The following is a 19280-nucleotide window of genomic DNA, read 5'->3' as shown; positions in this document are numbered from 1 at the left end:
ACCCCTGTCACTCTATTCAGTTAACATAGGGAGGATGCCTTGGTAGGAATAGACCTCTAGACTCTAAGCATGAGGGTAGGGCTGGAAAAGGAGTAGAGAGAATGAAGACATCATCTGTGAGCCCGAGACAGAACTTACATGGGAAAGGAAAGTAACATGAATGCTGATGGCGGTGGCTACTGCCTATAGGGTTTGTGGCCTGTACTCTTCATGAGGGCCCTTGAGGATGCGTGTTGACATCTCAGGGAAGGGACAGACCCCTTCTCTTCTCCCTTTCCTGAGGGGAGAGGGACCCACCATCGTGCTGCCCCACTTACACTGGCCCTGGGCCAGTCTGTGATGACCTTAGCAGTGAGCGGGGGCTGTGAAATTGGTGCGGGTCTGGGGGGAGCTGGCCCGCACCTAGGACCTTGATGGAACCTCCTGAGATGTCCCTTCGTGGCTTGAACCAGCATCCAGGGTTTCATGGCCTGGGTCGTCTTTCCCCCTCACTTTGGCCCATCTCACTGCAGAATCACTTCTGTTCAGCATCACGATCTTTGCCCTACTCCAGACAATGTTGAAGGCAGGGCCAAATAAACATCAGACAGAGCCCGATAGTAAAGAGGGGCACTGTCCCAGCTAGGAGCTTCCTGGACCACTTAGTTTGCTTTAAGAGTCAGTGAAGGTGTGCCATGATCAGGGAATGTACCTTGTGTGTTCACATGTCAGGATTAGTGTGTGTTTGACCATGAGCATCAGCAGGGGTTGGGGTAGGTATACCACTAGGAATGAATGTCCTGGGGCCCAGGTATGTCCGGATGATATTTTAAATGTTCATGTATTAAAGGGTGCCCCTGAGTGTCTGTATCTGTGTTGCCTTTATGTGGATCTCTGGGAGTCACGGGGTCCAAGTTTGATTGCCTTGTATGTTTATACATACTGTTTTCACAGTGTGTGTGTGGCTGTGTTATCTTGGATATAAATGCAGTGTCAACATAAGTGTATTGTCACCATGTTAAGGTTGTCATGATGCGTGCCTGGGAGTGGGTCAGCAGGTTTTTATTGTCACCTGGTGGATGGTGCAATTCCTTCTGCCAGGACCTCAAGACCATTAAGAACAAAAAAAGGCAATCATATTGCCTAGTGCCACAGCAGGTCACCTCACCATGGGGGTTGGGGGCTGAGAAACTGACCTCTGAGAAGATCAACCTGTATCAGGAGCCTTGGTCCCGTGAGTGGTCAGCACTTTTTGGCCACTCCCATTTCACAGGAGACACTGAGGACAAATGGTCAGCCAGACCACACTGAGTGTGGGCAGGGGAGAGGGAATACTAGGGCCGGAGGGGGGAACTGGGAGAAGGTGGAGGTTCTAGACCTGTCCACCCCTTTCCACACATGATGGAGAGCACCTGGGCCAGAGCTGCTCTGCTGTCCCCTGCCACCCTGCCTTCCTCTCCCCCAGTCCCAAGTCTCAGCCCACCCCCATCCTCCTCCCTTCCCTAGCCCCTCCCCACTTTCTCCCTTGCTCTCTCTCTCTCCCTCTCTCCAACGGGCACATGTCAGAGAACATTATGTGCACCGAGGATTTGCATAATTCAAGAAGCATCAAATTAAATTTGCATAATTCCTTTGATTACACTTGTTATTAAATGTAAGTGACATTGATTTACAAAATGGCCCAATATAAGGTTAATAGCAAATGTCACCTTCCAACAGGGTGAGTGTGTGTGAGTGTGTGTGTGAGTGTGTGTGTGGCGGGGCAGGGGGATTGCGGGAGGATGGACATGGGTCCCAGCATTTCTTTTCTGCCAGGCTCAGCCCCTCCCTGCCTCCTCCTGCCTGTCCCTCCCCTCAGCTGCCCCAGGCCCCCTCCCCAAGCTCCCCCCCCAGGTTCTGAATCGTGATAGGGGAACTGGCCTCCGAGTTCCCCCTTTCTTCCCCTTTCTTCCAGGGCTAGATCCTGTGAAGTTAGGTTGAGGGACAGAAGCTGAAAGGCAAAGTTGTGGGGTTCACGGTTATGGTGGTTAGGGATCAGAAGCTATGAAGTGTGGGGGTGCTTTGGAATTTGCCCCCAGAGACATTTAATGTTATAAGGCCAGCCACTAAATGGATATGGGGTAGCTTCTCATCTAAGTGGAATTGGGATTCGGGACCCAGAACAGGATGCGAAGAGGGCCTCCCTTGACAGCTGAAGACACAGAGGTACACATCGCAGGACTCAGACACTCCCATCCACATCCACACATCTGTATATGCACACCCATACACACACAACACAGATGTACTGCCCATGGTTACGTGTGTGGGTACACACACGGTCGTGGGCATATGCAGCCACATGTGAACACGGAGGGACACAAGGATCCCGTATGTTTATGCGCTGTGTTACACATCTGACTACATGGATGGCCGGTCACCAAAGCACATGGAAATGGAAACTGACAAAGACACAGGAACATACCTACGCCATACCTACTTTCCAGCAGTGACCGTGAGAACTTGGACAGGCATATGCTCCCACCTCAAGAAGGGCCTCCCCTCACCAGAGGCACTCTTCTCACTGCCTCCCAGAACTTGGAGGAGCTGGAGAGGAGAGGACTGGGGGCAGGAGTGGTTGGAGGGGGATCATTCTGCTTGCAGGCCACCGCCTTTGTGGAAGCAATTAGAAAATCACAAGGAGAGGTCCTTCCAAGATCCCTGCAGAGCTTCCCTGGAGCTGCCCTCCCCCAAATCTCCTTGCTGAAGGGTCCCTTTCCTCATTCTTAATCTGCCACAGAATGTGTGTCAGGGGCGGGGGCAGCGCCTCGACATTCATCCTCTCCCTGGGTGAGAATATCGACAAGGCGGTAACTAATCATTAAACTCGTTGGCCCCTTTAAACAAGGAAGGAGAATTATGGGCAGAACCGTGGGGGGCAGAGACCCCCTCATGGGCCCTCTGAAGGGGGAGATGGGCCCAGGACTGAGCTCTGAACACACCAGAGCTAGATTCAACCATCACTACCCCAAGCAGAAATGAACTGGAAGCTTAAACCAGGGGATGGGATGTAGAATAGTATCTGTGCTCACGAAACCACGAGAACACACAATTGAATACAGATACACCCTTCACACAGGGACACACAGACACACACACACACAAGGACCTACAAATGCATGCACCTGTGGACACCCACAAATACATGCAGAGTAGCACAGAACGCAGACACGTGTTACCTCGACCCCAGACTCATACATTCCTGCAGCATAATAATCATCATGGTCAAGAGTGAGAGTCCCAGGGTCATACAGATCTGGGTTCCAATCCTGCTTCTACCATTTCCTAGCCGAGCGGCCTTGGAAAACTTACCAAATCATTCAGAACTCCTATTTCTTCATCTGGTAAGTGGGGATAATAATGTACCTACCCAAGAGCTGTTGTGAGTTTCAAATGAGATAATAAACGTAGAGTGGCTGGCACATAGTAGGTGCTTAACTGATCTTAGTACATGGTGGTGTTGTCACTGTTATTTCCAATCACAAGTATTTACTGAGCGCCATCTACGTGCCAGAAACAACTTCAGGCCTTGGGGATACAATGATAAATGAGACTGTCAGTGGTGGGACTCCACGTGGACTAATCGACAGTGGACAAAGCCCCGCTCCCCACCCGACCCCCGCTGAGGGGCAGGCGCCACAGAGACCTCAGCCACCAAGCCCCCTCTGATCTGAGGACCGGGCTGGGCATTTCTTTCTCATCCACCCTGGCCGTCATTGCCCTCCACCCTCAAAGAAGGTTCATCTGGCAAGAAGGGTTACTCTCCCCTTTCCTGGGCCATTTCTCTTCTACCCCATGTCTAGCCATCTCCCCACTTGCAAACCCTGACATGCGAACGTCTCCCCCAGCTTTTTGTTTTTGCTTTTGTTTGTTTGTTTGCTGAAAGACTATTTTTCAGTAATCTCGATACCCAGCGTGGGGCTCGAACTCACAACCCTGAGATCAAGAGTGGCACGCTCACCGAAGGAGCCAGCCGGGCACCCGCGTTTCATTTTGTTTTGTTTTTATTCTGTCTCTCGGAGCCCAACAAGGTCCACCCAGCTGTGAAGAGTGCAAGAGGGTATGCCCACATACACACATGCACAAGTACACCGACTCCCTCCCCTCTGAGGTTCTTTGCCCGGAGTAGGCTCCCCTCACCTCCTCCTGCCCGAACCAGGTGGGGACACTGCTGTTAGTCTCCTAATTAGCAAATCCACAGGCTCCTCTCAGTATTTCGTCTCTGCGACCTCTGCGCATTTGGCAGCCGTCCCACCCCTCCTCCTTGAAACAGTCTCCTCTCTTGATTTCCATGACATTGCACCTTCCTCCTGCCCCGCCTCCATCTCTGAAGTCCCTCTGCTGGCCTCCTACCAGCTCCTCTGCCTTCTCCCATCCCCTACGTGGAACTGCGCCCCCACGATTCAACCCGCAAACCTCTTCTCGCCCCTCGCTGCTTTTTCCTAGGCTCTATCAATTCCAACTTGACCTGTAATCGCTCTGGAAATGAACACCCAATTGAGATTTCTAACCCCAAACTCTATCTACCAAATGACAAGCTTGAATTTTCCCCTCCCTGTTTCAAATGGTATGTCAAATTCACCATGTGCAAAACCGAACGCATCCATTTCTTTGGCAAACATTCCTCAAGCACTTAGGATGTCCAGACGCTGGGCCAGGCATTGAGGATACCAAATGGGGGCACAGTCCCTGCCCTCCAAGAGTTTGGAGTCTGCTGGACTCCCCCACTTATGCTGTCATCCTTCCGCTTGTAAAGCCCCTTCTCCCCACTGCCTCATCCCTCCCCATCCTAGTAATGTCGGGTCTTAGACAATCTTCATCCCCATCCCACTGACCCAAATCAGATCCCCTTATTTCCTGCTTCCTTGCCACCTGTCTTGGATGTAGTTTGTCCCATTCACCTCTACTAAAGCCATCTATCCAAAGCTCTGACCATGTCTGTTATGTGTTGAATCATGTCCCTCCGTCGCCCCAAGAAAAAATGTGTCCAAATAAGTCCTAGCCCCCATTACCTGTGAATGTGACCTTATTTGGACGTAACCCCGTCTGGTCCATCTCTGCCTACCCCACACAGCTTGGCATAGTGCCTGGCATGCAGCTGGCCCTACCGGAAATATGTTTCACACTGACGTGCTCTTCCTTTCCTTGAGGAAATCAGCATTATACCTGTCAAGGCATGGGTTTTGGAGTCAAACAGACCTGGCTTGCTATCTGGGTTCTAGGCTAACCAGTCTGTGTCCTGAGTCTCAATTGATTCACCTTTAAAATGGGATGATAACAATTCTGACCTCACAGACCGGTACTGTTGGACAAGCTCCAGTGGGCATGGTGGTCTCTCTCTCTTGCTCTTTTTTTAAGTGAGGTAGAGAGAGAGAGAGAGGCAGAGGGAGAGGGAGAGAGAGAATCTTAAGCAGGCTCCACGCCCAGCACAGAGCCTGACACGGGGCTCGATCTCACAACCCGGAGATCATGACTTGAGCTGAAATTAAGAGTCAGTTGCTTTACCGACTCAGCCACCCAGGCGCCCCACTGGTGGTCTCTTCTTCTGGAAACTACCATGTAGTCTCAAAGAGGGTCTCCTGACCCTATCCTATCACCTGGTCCTAGACTGTACACTTGACCTGTGGGGACCAGTCAGGTCCTTCCCTGGGATCCTTCACACTGGAACTGGGAGGAGAGTTGATCCTTCCTTCAGGGTGGGAGCTGCAGGTAAAAGCCCAAAGATAAGAGCATCCAGGTGTCCATCCATGTCCTGTTCCGTAGGCTCCTGAAGCTCTGTACCAACTCTGCCCTTCCTGCTCTTTGATTATCTGAACCTTGCTTTTATTACCTGAGGTGTTCACATCACTTCCAATAGATTCCTCTCTTTGCCTAAATTGGTTCCAGTTGGGTTCCTATCACTAGCAACCCAATGAGTCCTGATTGGCATAACAAAGAGAAGGTCCGATACACGGTAAGGACATATTACTCGCTAGTTCCCTCCTCCTGAGTCCCAGAGAGGGTGCCCCTTGGGGCTGTCCTGGAGAGGGGCAGAATCTCTCTTCAATTTTCAGATTTTCACATCTGGAAGATGAGGGGATAGCCTGGCTGGAGTCTGACGCTCAAAAGCCTTCAGCCCTCAACTGACGGTGAAATTCTAAAAATTTCATTCCTACCTTTCGGTTACTAGCAAAAATAATTAATGAGCAAAGACCAAAAAAAACAAGCTGAACTAAATTTTAAAGACAGGGAGAAACATAAAGCTCAAAAGGGAGCTTGGTGTTAATAGATAAAGACAGAAGATTTTTAGAATTCTTGAGAGATGGTAAAGTTGGGTAGAAATGGAAAATTCCAGATGATTTACATCCTGGGGTCCCCCCACCCCGGCCCTCTGTGGGGATCTGCTCCAAGGAAAGCCTGGCCTGATGAGAATGTGACTGGCAACACACTCACCCGGATTTACACTGGAAAGTGGGCTTTGCTTGAAGACAAGGATTCCAAATAATTGCTTCTGATAAAGGAAGTCGGTGGGGCTGCAGGCTCTCGGGGAGTTTCACTTTTACTCTGCATACTTCTGTGTTGTTCACTCTTCTGTGGGCACGTATTATGGTCTACTTTACAAATCCTTAGGAAAACAAGACCCTGGTTACTGTGCGTATGTATGCGGGAGTGCTGTGTTCTCCTGGCTCTCCGTCCTCCTGCGGAGTCCTCCGTGGGGCACTCGCTGAACTGAGAATGCCCCTCCTTCTGCTCCTTTTCCTGCTGCAGCCCTGTGGGCTCATCTTCCCAGGCACAAACTATCCAGGCTCCGACATTTAGCTGAGAGGCTGCCTGCCGCCGCCGAGGCCCCAGGACCCAGGGGGGCGGGGCGGCTCCGTCTGCTTCCCATATGGGGACTTTGTCTGTCCCTGCCTGAGGGCCGCCCCCCTCCTGCCTCACATTGTCCCCTTGCTGTCGCCTGCTGGCCCAAGCCCCGGCCTGCCTCTTCCCTTTTCATTAGCCTCCTAGTGGCAGCCCGGGGCAGGACACAGGGGGCTGGGAGAGGGGCCGGGATTGGCTTGCTCTTCTCCAGCCTTGGAGCCCCTGGCCAGCTCACCCTGGACTCTTCCCAGCCCAAATACTCAGCCTCGAGTGCACACACCGGGGGAGTGGAGAGGGTGCCGCGCTGCCAGCCACCACCCCCCCCCCCCCAACTGCCCTGGTGCCTCTGCCGTTCCCGTCTCAGGTCTCAGAAGAGAAATGGGGAGGAGGCCACAGCCGCCCCCATCTCCCTTGTAAAACATTCCCTCACTTTACGATTCCTAGCCCGATGGGAGCGAGGCCGGGAGCCCCGCAGTCATTCAGGTCTGGGGCCGCCACACTGGGGGCAAATGTAGGGAGTCAGGTGAGCGGAGGTGATCCTTCCCCCCAGCAATGCTCCGAGTCTGCAGGAGAGCGGCCACTGGGGCTTGTCTAGAGAGGGCAAATTCCCACAAAGCCTCTCTCCAGATATTTAAGGACAGATCCCATAACTGGGTACAGTGTCCAGGAGAGACCAGAAGATACACACCCAACGGCTTCAGCCTCAGCCCCCAGCACGCCCTCAACCGGAAACCCTCACTCCAACAGGCCACGATCCACCCCTTCTCTCACCAGAGAGTGTTCATCCAGACCTCTTCGGAGTTGTCTCCTCCAGCCATCATTTAAGGCCCAGGTCGAGCGTCTTTTTTTCCAGAAGTTTCCCCCCAGGCTCCCCTCCCCACCGCTGCCCCTGGTACCTGATTCAGTTGTTGAAGGGGGCCTGAGAATTTGCATTTCCAACAAGCTCCCAGATGATGCTGATGTTGTAGGTCCAGGATCATTCCCTAGGGGTGGGACTCTTACGGGGGGAGCTGAGAGGGGTGAAGAGGGTTGAGAAGCCCGAAAAAAGGCAGAGAAAGCCTCCCTGGTAAACATACTTACACACATACTCACGGTGTATGTTGCTTAGTACAAAGAGCATGGAACTTAAAAGCGAAGAGATTTAGATTCCCCAACACCAACCCGCTCGCTGGCTGCCAGGCTTTAGACAAACCACGATCTCTCTTAGGCTCGGGTTCCTCCTCTGTAAACAAGGACGGTAAAATCCTGACTGCGAGTTTATTGGAGGAGCTAATAAGATTATGCACGTGAAAGCACTTTGTAAACTCTAGGAGCCAGACAGGTATTGGCTCACAAGGTTGTGAGATTTATTGTGTTTCTCAGACGTACAGTGTCTGTGTCACACTATGTGTCACACCATGTTTTAGGTGCTTTATAAATATTAACTCACTTAACCTTCCCAGCAATCCTAGAAAGGAGGAACTGATGATGATGATGATTCTCATCTTCCCCATGAGAAAACCAAGCCTGAGTAACTTGCTGGGGCTCACACAGCTAGCCAGTGGCCGGGCTCAGCTTTGCACGGCCTGGGTCCTGTAGGTGCTGCTCCCCGGCACTCGGTGCCAGGTCGGCGTGTCAGCCTGCACTTGTTTGCCTCTGTGTGTGTCATCTGAGGTTCGAAGAGGTTCTGAGTTCCACAAGGGGTGACAAGTGTGTGCAAGTATGTCCGCTGTAATGGTAAGGGGAAGAGTGCTCACTTACTGTGCAGGTGCTCTCCGCTGGGCACTGTGCTGAGCAGTACTGTCACTGAGTTCTCAGTGCCCCGCATGTTGGAGCCTACTATTACTCTTATTTTCTGTTGAGGAATGCCAAGTGAGGTCCACTAGCTCATCCAAGGTCACACAGCTAGAGATGAGCGGAGCAGGTAGGAGTAGGTGGATGTCGCCAGGGCTCTCACTCTGACCTCCCATGCTGTATTGAACGTGTCTCTGTGATCAGTGTGGGGATATATATGTCAGCCTGTGTTTGCGTGCATGTATCTACCTATCATTTGTCTCCCTTTTTTGCTGTCCATCCATCCATCTATGCCTAATTATCTGTTATTGGCCCCTCGGGTCATTGCCCTGGGTCGAGTTTTCTGGAAACCAAGCTGTGGGGGCCTGGAGGGGAGGTAAGAGAGGGAGCTGTGGTCTCTTTCAGCTCAAAAAATAGCCAAATTCCTGTCACGTGTTCCCTTCAGTCTAGAGTGCCTGTAAGGGACAGAGCCCTGACAAGGTGTGCACGGGGGGACAGGTCTTACCTAAAGGGGTGGATGCACCCTCTTTCTACTTCCCGTCACCCCAGTCCAGTGGGCAGGCATTAGGCGGGCCCCGAGGGGCCTCATTATACTCTCTGAAGGCAAATCAAGACCGACCATACCTCCACTGTGTCAGCGCCCGTCCAGGGACAAGAATCTGTACACTGGGTCCAAACGAGTGTGTCTCTTCAAGAGTGGTTTTCTTCATGCTTCTCCTTAACACTTGTTGACTTTGGGGCGGGGGGTGGGGGACGGGGTTTTAGACAGACAGAAAGCTGAAAGGCAGGATGGAGCTAATGCTTCAAGGGAAGGGGGATTGGTGAACAAAAGAATAAAAAGACTTGGGAGGCAAGAAGGGGACAGACGGGTGTGACTAATAAGTTTATTTTGGGGGTGGGCACCGAACTACCTGGATGTGATAGGGCGAAGTACTATTTTCTATTTTGAAGAAAAATGTGTGATGTTTATACTGTCTCAGAACAAAGAGGCCCGTGACTGATGGATAGTTTACCATTCATGTGGCTGGTTTCATGTACTTTTGACAGCTCAATCAGGATTCCAACAGTTACAAAAAATGATTTTCTTCTAGGAAGTCGCAGGAGGGGAGCACGCACCCCTCGCTCGCACCCTGTGCACACTGGGCACCACAGGGCTGAGTGAGGAGAGACGTGGGAGGATAGAACAGCGTGGGCGTAAGTGCCTCCACCGTCTTCCTGGGTTGGGCAGGAGGTGTCTCATTTCCCGGGGGCTGCCTTGGGACACTTCGGTTGAAGTGACGCCGCCTGGAGGGCCATTCGGGAAGGGCCGAGAGCCCTCACTGTCCTTAGGACTGAGATTGGGAGGGGATCGTGGATTGGGGAGGAGGAGAGAAGCCCTTCAGAAGGCCAGGAGAGTTGGACCCAGATTTAAAAAAAAAAAAATAGGGGAAGATTTGTGGCTCCTCTGTCCTGAATCTAGCCTGTGACCCAGCCACTGTCTCAGCTGTCTCACTCCCTGGGCAAGAAGGGGGCCCTGAGGACAGGGAGAGGGGCTGTGGTCCTCCTGGCCTTCAAGTGGGGTTGGCAAACACGGTAGCGGCCAAAGCAGGAAGGGGGAAGGGAGGAGGCAGGATTTGGCCAAGTGCACGTGCCCAGGGGCCTTTTGGGTATGGGTTCACCCAATATAAAGATATTTCAAAAAAGAGCAGCCCAGATTGGCATCGGGGACCAGTTAGAGGTGGAGGAGGTGGTGAAGCTGGGGCACAGAAGAGCTGGAGGTTTGGAGGCTTTGCCAGCCCCCGGGTAGGTGACAGGTCTGAGAGCCACCCAGAGCTAGCACCCCTCACTTGTCTGGCACAGACTGGAGGCGTCTCCAAGCCTCTGGCCTGTGACTTGAAGTGGGACCTTCAAGGTGATGTTCAAGTAGACAGTCTCAAGGTGTAACTGGCTCTGCCCCATGGACACTCGGGTCCCCATGAAGAGCGAGGCTGTTCCTACATTTTTTTCAATATTACCCACAACCCAAGCAGGCTCTGGAGTCTGACTACCTGGGTTCAAACCCTTTCTCCTCTACTTATCAGCTATGTGATCTTGGGCAAGCCACTTAACCTCTCTGGGCCCAGCTTCTTCATTTGCAAATGGGAATATATTAGAACAATCTCAGAGGCTTGTTGAAAGGATTCAGTGAAATAATCTTATTGTTTCTCTAAAGAGAAAGCGGAAAGTTTGGCACACTGCAAACACTAAGGGACCATTGTTTCTCCACCTCTCTCCTCATAATTACCGTTCCATTCATATCAGCAATGTGCTAGGCATCATTCAGCCGAAGTTGACTTTAAAATGTGTATCAAGCACTAGAGTAGGTGTTGAGGATATGGTAGTGGATGACGAGAATGCTACTAGCTAGCATTTATTAAGCACCTACCCTATGCCAGAGTTCTATTAAATCTCAGCATGCCTTACCTCACTCGCAAATGTTCTTGCCTTCATGAAGCTAACATTGTAAAAAAATTTTTTTTAATTTTTTTAAATTTATTTAAGTAATCTCTGCACCCAACAGGGGGGTCAAACTCATGACCCCGAGATCAAGAGTCACATGGTCTTCTGACTGAGCCAGCCAGGCACACCCTTGAAGCTAACAATTTAAAATGAATTTTAGGGGTACCTGGGTGGTGCAGTTGGTTAAGAGTCCGACACTTGGGGCACCTGGGTGGCTCAGTCGTTGGGCGTCTGCCTTCGGCTCAGGTCATGATCCCAGGGTCATGAGCTCGAGCCCCATGTTGGACTCCATGCTTAGTGTGGAGTCTGCTTGAGATTCTCTGTCTTCCTCTCCCTCTGCCCCTCCCCCCACTCTCTCTCTCAAATAAACAAATAAATCTTTAAAAAAAATAAAAGGAACTTTACGTGTATTACCTAATGTAGTCCTCACAAGATTCCCATGAGGGATATGATGCTCCAGTCCCATGGGTGAGGAAATGGAGACTGAGAAAGGTCTAGCAGATTGGAAATAATGGGACTTAGATTCAAATCCAGCTCTGTGGCTCAAAGCTCATTCAATTTCTACCACGCCATGCCACTACCCCACATTGCCAAATATTCCCAAATTAATTGTCCTGCCCATAGAAACATGGGTCTCATGTCCAGGGTGTGTGTGCTGTGTGCCTGGACGGCTGAGCCCGGCAGCAGTTCTATCGATGCTTGTATTGATTAAGTACAGGGCATTTGCGTAACTCTATCTCTGCATCTTATACCTGGAGGAACAAACACTATGCCTGTGGGTATGGCGATCCATCTGCTCAGATGACTGGGGCTGTGTGTGGCTTGGATTGTACTGGTTTAAGGGGCTCTCCTAACTCTTCCCTAAAAGGAAGGGAGAGAGGTGCTAGGAGCCCGGAGCAGGTGGCCTGCTAGCCAGACCCTTCTGGGCGCGGCATCTACTGTGCCTGGGCTTTGCCGGCTGGCTCCAATGCCAGGTGCTGGGTTTTAGGCTGAAAGATGGAGAAGCTCATTTCCCCTTAAACACCACAGATTAAGGGCCCGCAGTGGGCACAGGCGGGAGGGCGCCGTGTCGCTCACGTTACAAATCAATTCATTACCAGCACTCGCAGTCGCCTCCGATCTTCAAGGATCGGGGGTTTGATGAAGAGGATTCATTTCAAGAAATAAACCTTTTAAATTAACCACGAGATGAGGGAAATTTCTTTATTTAAAAAATGCTCAGGCCCTGCTGGCTTTGTTTTCTCTCTCTTATTAGCATTGTTATTAATAATCCTACCCTCTCTCTCCAAGGGATGGTCCACCCTCCCCGGGGAGGCAGAGTAAGCCAGTTGGACGTGGGGACAGACCCCCAGCTCTGGGCTCCACTGGCCAGGCCTGTCTGCTCCACCGGAGTCTCCAAGGTCCACCAGCGGGCCCCACCCAGGCTCCTAGGCCCCAGATAGATTCTCAGGCAGCTGGTCATGAACCTGCCGTGTGACCTTGGGCATGTCACCTGACCTCTCTTTTCTCAACAGCAAAATGAACATCAATCACTACTTTCTACAACTGACCCTTAAAGTTAGGAGTTCAGCCCTGGCATGTTATCAATGAGAAACCAGGCCAGGAGAGGTGAAGTGAGTTATCTAAGGTCACACAAAATCTTCATAGCAGAGATGGTTTTGACATCAGCCCAATTTCTCCCTGGAAACAAGCGTTGGGATTTGGGATCTATAAATTACAAAGCCCCTTGATACACATGAACCCACTAGGTGTGTACTAGTAATTTGTCAGCTGTATCGTACCATCCCTGTTTTACAGATGAGGAGATTGAGGGGCTCTGGGAGGAAACATAAGACATACTCCGTTGGGTCATCTGAGGAGAGTTTAATAAGACAACCATTTACAAAGGTATGGGCAAGGATTAGAAAACATGCAGGTAATGGTGGAGTATCCCAGGGCCATAATAGCGGGAAGCCACGACCAACCCAGGTGTCAAAGGGGCAAAGATGGATGCAGAAAAGTGACCAGAACAAGGAGGGAGAGCTGGGGAGGCAGCCCCTGGCAGCAGCGGCTAGGAAGAAAAGGAACCCAGGACTCCACTCCCTCTCATCTCTCGCTGGCGACCCCCTTTGGTCAAACCCCAGGAGCCAGCTGAGGCCGACCGCAGACCAGCCCCCCACGTACACAACACAGTGGAGAGGGGTGGACGCGCAGCGTGCGGGCGGGAGAGGGGACTTGCCCGTAAACGGCAGAGGAGAGGACCTCAGGTCTCCTAAGTCCAAAGCCACAGTGTTTCCTGCCACCCTGCTCTGCCCCCGTGGTACCTGGCCCTGTCTCACAGGAAGTTTTACATAACCCAAATGAAATGGCTGGGCCTGCTGGTATAACCTGGCGTGAGGAATGGCTGTCCCTCCCTCTGGCCACTCTAGGAAGACCCAAATACTGGCCTCAAGCAATGACAGGGAACAGCATCTCGCCTCCCAGGGAGCATGTTTGCATCAGAGCAGGGGCCTTCTGGAAACCCAAGGCGTTCACCTTGCAGAGTAGCCCATGGGAAGACCCTGGGTTCCCTTCCATGGGCCCACACTACAGACAAAGATCTGTCCTAAGAGTCTGCGCCCGTGGACCTAGCCCAGGGATCAGGTAGTGTAGATGTCACACACACACACACGCGCGCGCGCGCGCACACACACACACACACACACACACACACAGGGAAAGAGAAAATTGGGGCCCAAACAGGACATCACCCACCAACTCTTTGGGGGCTGACTCCCCACTTGATACAAAATGTGTTAGGGGATCCCAGGGAAACTCAGATTAGAGCCCCTCTTCCCTTGCCACTTCCCAAAAAGGAGAGCTAGGCTGACAGATTAAGGTTGTAGGGAAAATGGAGACGATGGGACCCAGACGGATGTAGCTAGAGCTCAGAGCTCTGGAGCGCGCCAGGGAATCCAGAATTCTGCAGCCCAGGAGAAGGAGGGAATGGTAGCAGTGGCAGTGGGCACAACCACACTGTTTAAACTCTACGGTCCAGGTCCCATCCCAAATGGTATCTACAGAGCCATTTCCAGGGTGGGGCTCTGTCTCCTTCCTTCAGATGAGGGCTTCCCAAGGCCAGGATCATGTCTTTTCATTGGACTAGGCATGTTTGCGAGTGGGGCTTAGCTCATCCTCTGTGTGGCCTCCTAACCTCAGCCCAGGACTCTGATCTTAGGTGGGACCTTCATGTCAGCAGGACCTCCCCATCGAGAAGACGCAAACCTAGGCCCCCTCTACCTTTCCCGGCCCCCTCCCACTTGCGCCTCTGCACACTGACAGAAGGAAGGCGAGGAGGAGAAAAAGGCCTTCCCAGTCTAGGCGTAGACCTGCCCAGGTGTGTGGGGGGGACCAGCTCACCATCTCATTAATGTGGAATTGTTTTTAGGTTAATAATCTTGCGTTAATTTTCCCTTAAAATATTGTCTTTGACCGTTAAATGCTCACACTGTTATAAAAAGAACGTAATAAATGATCTTGAAGCAAATTCTCCTGCCAAATGTCATAATTTATTTGCATAATTAGCTCTTAATTTTAATTCAATATGCAAATCCATGCTTCCTTTCCATTGCAGCCGCCTGTTTCCCAGCCGGGCGGCCATGAATTTACTGTGTAGCTCTCTCCACGGCTGTCAGAGGCGGGGGTGGGGAGGCAGGCGTCTTGGTGGCGGGGGTGGGGGGGGGCAGCTGATGCTTGCAGGAGGGGCTCAGACACACGGACTCAGATGGACAGGCCCACAGGCCCCTGCCACAGAGATGCAAGCTCCCACAGATGCACCTGTGTGGACACCAGAATACCAACATATAGACGGACATGTGTAGAGATGCACCAACACCTATCCCAGGCAGGGACCCAGAGGTGAAGGCATATGAACCCAGACTCGTAAGCTGACACATTAAGAAATCCATGGGTTCCCACTCAGATACATTACACCAACAGACACACTGTCACGTGAGAACACATGAACACAGACTCCCATGAGGTCCCATGGCCTCGCAGATCCAGACAGACACACTGACATCCAGAGACCTGGGCACAACCAGATATGCCTACAAATGCAACCACACAGGGAGCCAGCCAGTGAGCAGAAGTTCATGGGCACAGACAATAGTCACCATTGAGAGATCCATAGGCCCAGAGACAGATGTGCAGAGTCGGACTTGCAGAGACACACAGAGCTATGAGACCACAAATCTTCATGTGCACACACATAACAAGACACACCGTCACACACAGAAACATGACAGCCCTACAGAAAAGCCAAGATGTTATGTGGATACCCACACACATGTAGGATCTGGGCTTCAAGTCTCCACAGCAAGATTTCGGAGGCCTTGTAGGGCCTGTGGAAGGAGCACTGAGCTTGGGGTCAAGGGACCACAAGCTAGTACCAGTGCCACCTCCCACCTGCTGGGAGACCCTAAGTAAGTCACGTCACTTTTTAAAAATAACGGCTTTATCAAGATATAATTTACATACCATGCAATTCATCTATTTAAAGTGTACAAGCCAATGGTTTTTTGTTTTGTTTTGTTTTGTTTTTCCAGAGAGCCTGAGCCAGCGCGAGGTGGGTGGAGGGGCAGAGGGAGAGGGAGAGAACCCTAAGCAGACTCCACACTCAGCACGGGGCTCGATCCCACAACCCTGAGATCATGACCTGAGCCAACATCAAGAGTCAAGACACTTAACCAACTGAGCCACCCAGGTGCCCCGCAAGTCAATGGTTTTTAGTAAGTCTCCAGGGTTGTGCAACCATCACCATAAGACATTTTAGAACATATGAACCATCTACCCACCCCCAACCCCATTCTCATTAGCAGTCTCTCTTTTCCCCCAAATACTCCCTGCCCCCAGCCATAAGCAACTCTTAATCTCTTTTCTTTTTCTGTGTATTTGCTGATTCTGGATGTTTCATAAAAAGGGACTAAAAGAATGCATGGTTTATTGTGATTGTCTTCTTTCACTTAACATAGAGTCTTCAATATCCATCCGTGTTGTAACATGAATCAGTACTTCATTACTTTTCACGGCCAAATAATATCCCATTGTATGGATAGACTACATTTTATTTATGTATTCACCAGTTGATTACATTTGGGTTATTTCCACTTTTTGGCCATTATGAAAAATACCGCTGTGACCATTGTGGTGCAAGTTTCTGTGGGGGCCCATGTTTTCATTTCTCTTGAGTAGAACTTCATCTTGCCAGAGTTTGGTTCTCTCACCTGTAAATGAGAGGGAGTTCATTCCATCAGGATCTCACAGGCCTGTCCAGTTGTATTCATTTATGATGAACATGGTGTTCTCCTGCAACCAGCCCGCCCCACACTCACACACACAATTCCCAACACAGCCACCAGACATATGACATAGCCACACAGGCACAGGTGCTCCCAAGGCAGCCTCAACCCCTTTAGGGACCTGGTCCTGAGTTTGGGCCCTAAGGAAAAAAAAATAGAAATGAAGTCAGAGAGACTGTGATGGCTACAGGGAAGGTGGTCCTGACTCAGGGAGGGTCCTTTCATGGCCAAGGGGGTGGGGTCTGGCACTGGGGAAGACAGGGGTCAGCCAACAGGGTCCTTTCATGGCCAAGGGGGGGTCTGGCACGGGGAGGACAGGGGTCAGCCAACAGGATGGGTGAAAGGGCAGGGTGAGAGGGTGAGGTTGGTGATGGGCAGTTGAGTCAGGGATGGTCTGAACACCAGGACACTTGGGTCCCACTCCCCTCCCCGCCCCCGTTTCTGCCTTTTCCTTTCCCCACCCAGCCTACCCTTTGTCTCCCAGCTCCTTCTCCCAGAAGGAAACAGGACTCCTCCCCCTCCCCAACAAGCTCAGGAGACAAAAGGGATCCTTTTCCAGGATAATTAAGGTTCAAAGTCAGCAGCTCCTCCCAGGAAACTGATCAGGTTTGCCCTGAGAGCCCTTTAGAGCAGAAGGGATGGCGAAGGGAGGAGAGACAGGGACAGACGTGAGCCGGAGACAAGAAAGTGAACCCGGACACCACTGAGCTGACACTGATTTTTATGACCATGTATTGCCTGTCAGCGAAGTTCGATCTTTAATCCTCCTTTTCAGGAGAGGGGTTTATGAAGTTGGGGCCTGATTAGCTACAGACCCCATACACTGTCTCCCCACTATCACAGAAGTCCTGGGTATGGATGAGTGGAAAACATCTGAGTGTGTGTGTGTATGTGTGGATGCCCACCGATATTATGGATGTGTGTTTATGGTGCTGTTGTGTACCAGTGTGTAAGTGTGAGTGCGTGTCTGTCCCCAACCCTCTCGGCCCCCACCCCCACCCATGCCCCCTGCAGAAGGCTCGCTATGCGGCCTCAGCGGAGTTTCTAACCTGGAGTGATCGCTTTCCTGATTTGCCACTTTAGTACTCTTGTTAATGAATTTTTAATCTTCTTAATGACATTAAACACGGAAAGTAATTAAGGAAAACAAGTTTGAAACTGCTGACTTCAACCCTTTATTCACAACTATTTAATGTAGAATTAATTTGATTTTGCCCATTATTCAAATGAACGCGCTACCTTCTCCTCGGCCCCAGGCCTCTCCCCTTGCCCCAGCCCCGCATGCCCAGGGACCCCCTGTCTCGTCACCCAGTTATCACTGACCCGAGTGGGTGATGGTTTCTGTGTGACATGTCTGTGCCAGGGGCCCGGGTGTGATGCCTGCGCCAGGCTCCCAGAGGGTCAGGAACGAAGAGAGAGGCCATTCTTCGGTTGGGAGAGAGAGTGGGGAAGGAAGTCAGGGGTGGGGCTGAGGAGCTGGAATACTGCAGACTCCTTTCCAGCTCAGATCTCCAACCTAGACACTCAATCATCAGCCCTACGTGGTCTACCTCGGGCGCTCAAATGCTTGGCTCCTGGGGACATTCAGCTCCCAGGTAGTTGGTATTAGCATATTTAGATCTGTAGACCTCAAGATAGTCAGGTATCTGGAGGCTCAAATACTGAGGTTCCATGAAGTCCAATTTCAGACCAGTTTTCAAAATTTCATTTTCAGAATTTCAGAGAAAGAAGCTCCTCCCCCTAAGCCCTGAGCCTTGGACCACTATCTGGGTAAGGCTAAAATGAGCAGGTCATAGCAGCTTGAAACTGGTCCTGGGAGCAGAAACTGGCCCCAAGCTGTCAGCCAGTCTGAGCCTGAGTGGGTTTTGGCTTCTGCTTTCCAGAAGAGGTCCTTAGCAGGCGTCCGACCCCTGGATGAGAAGGAAGACAGGGTCTATATGAGCCCTGGAGCACTCAGGTCCTGGGACTCAAAGTCCTCACAGCTGGGGGGTGGCTCAGAGAAGGCTGACTCCTGCCCCCCAAAGGCCTCCCTCCTTTACCCTTGGGTCCCAGATCTCGTTTGTGTGTGTGTGTGTGTGTTGAACCTGTGTAGTGGTGACGACAGGAGGGTTGGGGTGGCCACGACCCTAGGAGGCAGCCGAGGGGAGTGGGGAGTCTCAGCATGTGGCCTCAGGCAGATGTGACTTCAATCCCGGCTCTGGACCTCCACGTGACCTTGGGCAAGCTCTGACCTCTCCTTTCCTCCTCTCTGAAGCAGGGAGACCGACTCTTGGCTTGAGTTGTTATGAAGATTAAGTGGGATGTCACAGTGGCCTTCCCATCAGTTCCTGGCAGTTCCAAGAATGTGCCAGAGAAGGAAAACTGAGGGGTTCTGGAGCTAAGGATCAAAAGAGGGTCTCAGGAAGCCATGGATTTGCCCAGATGCACTGAGGGTGGTGGGGAGGGGAGCTAGCATCAGAGAGCTTCCTCCCTCGTACCCTTTGAACATCCCTGGAAATTTTCCTTGGCCTCATTCCTCTGAGTTATATCGCCAAGAGGGGTTTTCTCTCCTCCTCCCTCTCCCTGACCCCTTCCTCTTGCCTCTTCTCTCCAAACAAGCCTCCCCCAAGCCACTTCACTCATCTCAGCTCCTGGGAGCAACCAGCCCTCCCCCCCTCACCCCCCATCACTCTGCACTGAGCCATGACTGGGCCTGAGCTGATGCAGGAGTCTCGCGCCCCTTCCTCCCATTCCAGGGACTTTATGGGCTGAGACGCTTCCAGCTCGCTCACTTCTCTCTCCCGCGCCTCTCTCCATCATTCTCCATGTTTCTTTCCCCCTCTTTTCTCCCCTGCCGTGGCCTGCCTTGTTCTT

General features: G+C 51.6%; 1 protein-coding gene across 6 annotated transcripts in view; it reads right to left on the bottom strand.

The window, feature by feature from the left end:
• Nucleotides 1–15772: 15772 nt before the first annotated feature.
• The window catches only part of HIF1AN (hypoxia inducible factor 1 subunit alpha inhibitor), a 79441-nt gene continuing 75933 nt past the window's right edge, over nt 15773–19280 (bottom strand). The window contains exons 7-8 of one of the 6 annotated variants that reach the window (XM_027594319.2): nt 16549–16567; nt 15773–16352 (exon numbers count right to left, since the gene is read on the bottom strand). In XM_027594319.2, the coding sequence (XP_027450120.1) occupies nt 16227–16352; nt 16549–16567 (145 nt within the window). In that variant the 3' untranslated portion in view covers nt 15773–16226. Of the gene's footprint in view, nt 16353–16548; nt 16568–17753; nt 18338–19280 lie in introns of those variants that run through there. The other 5 variants (XM_027594359.2, XM_027594349.1, XR_003519946.1 and 2 more) reach the window with 5 other exon arrangements.

The sequence above is a fragment of the Zalophus californianus genome, chromosome 15, assembly GCF_009762305.2.
Source record: "Zalophus californianus isolate mZalCal1 chromosome 15, mZalCal1.pri.v2, whole genome shotgun sequence".
NCBI classification, from domain to species: domain Eukaryota; kingdom Metazoa; phylum Chordata; class Mammalia; order Carnivora; family Otariidae; genus Zalophus; species Zalophus californianus.
This window is presented reverse-complemented; position numbering and strand designations above follow the sequence as displayed.